This window comes from Myotis brandtii, unplaced genomic scaffold, assembly GCF_000412655.1.
Source record: "Myotis brandtii unplaced genomic scaffold, ASM41265v1 scaffold1733, whole genome shotgun sequence".
NCBI lineage: Eukaryota > Metazoa > Chordata > Mammalia > Chiroptera > Vespertilionidae > Myotis > Myotis brandtii.
In genome coordinates, this window is record NW_005356400.1 from 816,966 (window position 1) to 821,783 (window position 4,818).

General features: G+C 55.6%; 1 protein-coding gene across 2 annotated transcripts in view; it reads right to left on the reverse strand.

The window, feature by feature from the left end:
* The window catches only part of LOC102258592 (sodium-dependent phosphate transport protein 3), a 12,486-nt gene that overhangs the window by 6,079 nt on the left and 1,589 nt on the right, over window positions 1-4,818 (reverse strand). Inside the window, exons 2-5 of one of the 2 annotated variants that reach the window (XM_005863152.2) lie at window positions 3,891-4,000; window positions 2,178-2,389; window positions 953-1,186; window positions 779-866 (exon numbers count right to left, since the gene is read on the reverse strand). In XM_005863152.2, the coding sequence (XP_005863214.1) occupies window positions 779-866; window positions 953-1,186; window positions 2,178-2,389; window positions 3,891-3,918 (562 nt within the window). In that variant the 5' untranslated portion in view covers window positions 3,919-4,000. Of the gene's footprint in view, window positions 1-778; window positions 867-952; window positions 1,187-2,177; window positions 2,390-3,774; window positions 3,819-3,890; window positions 4,001-4,818 lie in introns of those variants that run through there. The other variant, XM_005863153.2, reaches the window with a different exon arrangement.

Here is a 4,818-nt window from a genome sequence, read left to right on the forward strand (position 1 = left end):
GCTAAGACGTGTCTACACTGGTCCCCCCCCCGGCCCCGCCACTCCCAGCTGCTCTTGTCGCTCACAGTGGACTTTTCTGTGTCGAGCCTCATGCGTTTCTTATCTACGTAACCGTCTCCCAGTGTTGGATTTGGGAGAAGAATTTGTTTTTTAAAAGTTTTTTAAAAATATATTTTTATTGATTTTTTACAGAGAGGAAGGGAGAGGGATAGAGAGCTAGAAACATCCATGAGAGAGAAACATCAATCAGCTGCCTCCTGCACACTCCGTACTGGGGATGTGCCCGCAACCAAGGTACATGCCCTTGACCGGAATCGAATCTGGGACCCTTGAGTCCGCAGGCCGACGCTCTATCCACTGAGCCAAACCAGTTAGGGTTTGTTTGTTTTTTTTTAACAGGAGCAAAACAAATTTAATTTTGTACGTTCAAGAGCCCATGAAACTATGAGACTCAAAGAAGTGACCACAGCAGGAGGCCTTTCTACTTTTAGACAAAGAAACAATAAATTTAGCCCGGCCGCCGTGGCTCGGTGGTTGGGCATTGAGCTATGAACCAGGAGGTCACGGTTCGATTCCCGGTCAGGGCACATGCCCGGGTGGCGGCTCCATCCCCGGTGTGGGGGGTGCAGGAGGCAGCCGACTGATGACTCTATCATTATTGGTGGGTTATTGATGGGAGAACTGTAGTCCCTCTCCCTGAAACTGTCCGATGCCGCCAAGGGAAGGCAGGGGATGGGGAGGCCGGTCACAGGGCTGCGACCCGCGTGGGAACCCTTACCGGAGCCCGCGATGCTGGTGAGCTTGCTGCGCTCCAGCGGGGGCGCCCACTTCGCCCAGATGGTGAACTGACCTGTCCATGCCATTCCCTGAAATGAAAACCGTTCAGACCTTCGCTCTCCAGCAGGACTCTGGAGTCCATCCCCCACCCCCCGGGGGAGAGCGCCTCCGGTACCTGGGCCATGCCCTGGGCGACGCGAATCACCATCACCAAGCTCACACCCAGGTCAGCGGCCAGCGGCGTGCAGAGGCTGAGCAGGGAGGAGGCCAGCAGCCCCGCCCCCAGCATGTGCTTGGCACCAAATATCCCCGCCAGGTATCCGCTGGGGATCAGAGTCAGCAAAATCCCGTAGCTGATGGAGCTGAAGAGGATGCCCTGGGTCTCAGGGCTCCACGCGTAGACGGAGGTCTGGAAAGGAGGAGAAAAGGGAAATTCGTTGCTGAGAACGGGGGCTTCCCAGCCAGAGAGGCTTGTGGTTGGTGGCCTCCCATGAAAGGTCACATTTGGTTTCTCTCTCTTTTTTCTTTTTTAAAGTCTAGCTTAAATATCCCACCGTTTCAAAAAAAAAACTAATTATATGCCTAATTATTTTTAATATATTTTTATTGATTTCAGAGAGGAAGGGACAGGGAGAGAGAGAGAAACATCAATGATGAGAGAGAATCGTTGATCAGCTGCCTCCTGCACATTCCCTACTGGGGATCGAGCCAGCAACCCGGCACGGTGCCTTTGACCGGAATCGAACCTGGGACCCTTCAGTCCGCAGGTCAATGCTCTATCCACTGAGCTAACCAGTTAGAACCCTCCTTTGCTCCTCTCCGAGGAAGGAAAGGCAGAGGGTGCGAAGGAGAAAAGCGATGAAGAAAGGGTTGCACAAACGGGCGGCCAGAGGGGTCAGCGAAGGAGACGGCGAGAGAGGTTCCATCAGCAGAAGAGCTCCCTTGCACTATTTTGCTTCTGGTCAAAGTTGGGTGACATGCGGACCCTCATTCCAAAGGGTAAGGGAGACACAGCGTTCCTGGGCCCCCATCCACTCAGTCCCTAAGAGCAGGTCAGGAGCGATGGCCACCTGCGCAGAACTGGCTTCCTAGACCAGGAGTGTGGCCACCTTCCTCTCCCGAGGCGACACGATAAATGGCTGGTGGTGGCCGCTGGACAGGAAACATCGTGGTATACATGGAGGTACAAACAGCGTAACTGTAGAATACTGTCCACTTAAAGTAAATAATGGCCCGGGTTCTCTCTCTCTCTCCCGCCCTTCCTCTCTCTGAAATCAATAAAAGTATATTTTAAAAATAAAATAAAATCCATGCTTCTCCATCCACAGAATTGAGATCGAAGCCTTCCCTTCACACTGGGGATGCCCGCCCGACAAAGGGCTGCTCTCCGTCCCACTCACCCCTGCGTGGAATTCCCCGCTGGGCCCGCTGGGGTCCTGGAGGGGGCCGGCGAGATGGCCGTCCGCGGAGGCGTTGGCCGGGGCGGGCTGCTGGGTGCTGTTGACCATGGCGATGATGGCGATGCTGAGGCTGACGCGCTGGGTGATCATGCTGAGGTTGGAGAGGTGCATGACCACGGCCAGCCCGTAGCGCAAGGAGCAGAAGTCCGGGCCTGGGAAGGACGGGGAGAAAGTGGGGGCTCCTGGCGGCGATCGCTCCTCCCAGTGAAAAACACACCACAGGCCCGGCCGGCGTGGCTCAGCGGTTGAGCATCAACTTATGAACCAGGAGGTCGGGGTTCGATTCCCTGTCAGGGCCCCTGCCTGTGTTTCGGGCTCGATCCCCAGTGTGGGGCGTGCAGGAGGCAGCCGATCCATGATTCTCTCTCAACATTGATGTTTCTCTCTCTCTCCCTCCTTCCTTCCTCCGTGAAATCAATAAAAATATATTTAAAAAAACAACAACAACAAAAACACCACAGTCCCCCTCTCTCTTTTCACACCCCCCTCGTTCCTTCCCTTTAGTCGGCTTCAGGCCCTGAATCTGGGATCCCATCACCAGGCAAAGCCACGACGGGAAGCAGATGATAAACATAGAACGAGCTACATGATGGCACTGACGCCCATTGTTCCCAGACGAAGTGAGGGGAGGGGGGGAGGGCGGCAGAGCCCGCCCACAGCACCTCCCCCAGCTGCCAGTCAGCCCCATCTGGTTTGCATATTCATTTACCAAAAAAATCTTGCAAGTTTCGACTAGACAGCCGGCTGCCTTTGAATGAAGCTAGTCACACACCCAGGATCTTCTTTTTAGGCATTTTTTTTATTTGTTTGTAGAGAGAGGGAAACACCGGTTTGCCCTGACACTTATGGATGTGCTCATAGGTGGCTCTTGCATGGGCCCTGAAGGGGACCGATCCGGCCACCGTGGGGTCTCAGGCCGATGCTCTACCCAACCCAGCGTCTTCTTTGCACGCACCTGAGCGTAAATAGTTTTGCTTATTTGGAGAATTTGGACTAAAGAGAAACAAGAGAGAACCTGGGAGGAAATAGAGGAGAACACAGGGTGTCCCCCCAAAATGTCTACGCACTTTGAATATGTTAGAGTGTGTGCGCATTTTGGGGGACACCCTGCGTAGTGGAAGAAATCCTCGTTCATGGCCAGGTGGCTCAGGGATGGGATGGGTCGCCTGGAGAAGAATTATTTCCTTATTCCCGGAGATTTCCCAGCTCAGGGGACACAGCCAGCTCCCTGGCAAGGACCCCATCGCAGGAATTCATGCACGCACTGAGGGTTTCTATAAAATGACTTTTTCAGACCCATTCCATTCCTTATGTCCTAGGACTCGCTGATCGCTGGGCTGAATTTCTGGCCCATAACTCAGTGGGGCTCCCTGAGGAAGAGGCAACAACAGACGACAGGGTGAGGGGCTGGAGCGGGTCCCACTGTCCACGGAGGCGCGATGGGAGGAGGAGGGGAGCAGAGCAAGGAGGTGCCGGGGATGCGGGACACCCGTCCGCCCTTCCACGCGGCAGCGGCCAGCACGGCAGGTGGCGTTACCTCTCCTGGCAGATGGCTTCTCGTCCATGGGGCTCCTCCGGGAGGCGGCAGGGACGCGGGACACCCGTCCGCCCTTCCTTCCACGCGGCAGCGGCCAGCCCGGCAGGTGGCGTTACCTCTCCTGGCGGATGGCTTCTCGTCCATGGGGCTCCTCCGGGAGGCGGCTCCGCACGTGGGGGCAGAGGCGCCCCTGCCCTGAATCTCTTTCGCCGCGACAGGCTCTGATCTAGGGGAGGACAAGCCAACGCAGGACCCACAATCACTTCCCGCGTTCCCGCTGCCTGCTCTGGGCATCAGCAAACCCTTTGTTTTGTTGTTGTTATTTTAAAATATGTTTTTATTGATTTCAGAGAGGAAGGGAGAGAGAGACAGAAACACCAATGATGAGAGAGAATCATGGATCGGCTGCCTCCTGCACGCCCCCCACTGGGGATTGAGCCCGCAACCCGGGCCTGTGCCCTGACCGGGAATCCAACCGTGACCTCCTGGCTCATAGGTCGACGCTCACCCCCTGAGCCTCGCTGGCCGGCCCTGCCCATTTCCTATCACCATGTTGTTATTGCCCTCGGGGCTCCCCTAACATGCAGCCGCCTTGCGTCACCCTGTTGGCGAGCCTCCTCGTTTGCTCAGAGTAAATGTCCACATGGCTGAAGGAGCAGGGACCTGCAGGTCGAAGGGCGCGGGGACCCAGTCCGGGCCGTTCTGGGAACGAGGTCGGACAAAGCCAGAGCAGTTCCCAGGGCTCCCTGAGCCTTTTCACTCGTTTCCTCGGAAGCAGGGGCCAGTGCGTGGGAACGGGGGGGTCTGAGACGCGCCTCCTCACCCAGGACAGCTCACGGCGGCAGTGAGGACAGTCCCCAGATTGGCACCCGGGCTGTCGGTGACTGCAGGGAGGCTCGCAGCAGACACACGTTACTATAAACATGCTTTTGATGGTTCAATTGGCCTGAAACTTTTCACTTTAAACTTTTCCTTTTCTTTATTTTTTAAAAAATATATTTTATTGGTTTTTTACAGAGAGGAAGGGAGAGGGATAGAGAGTTA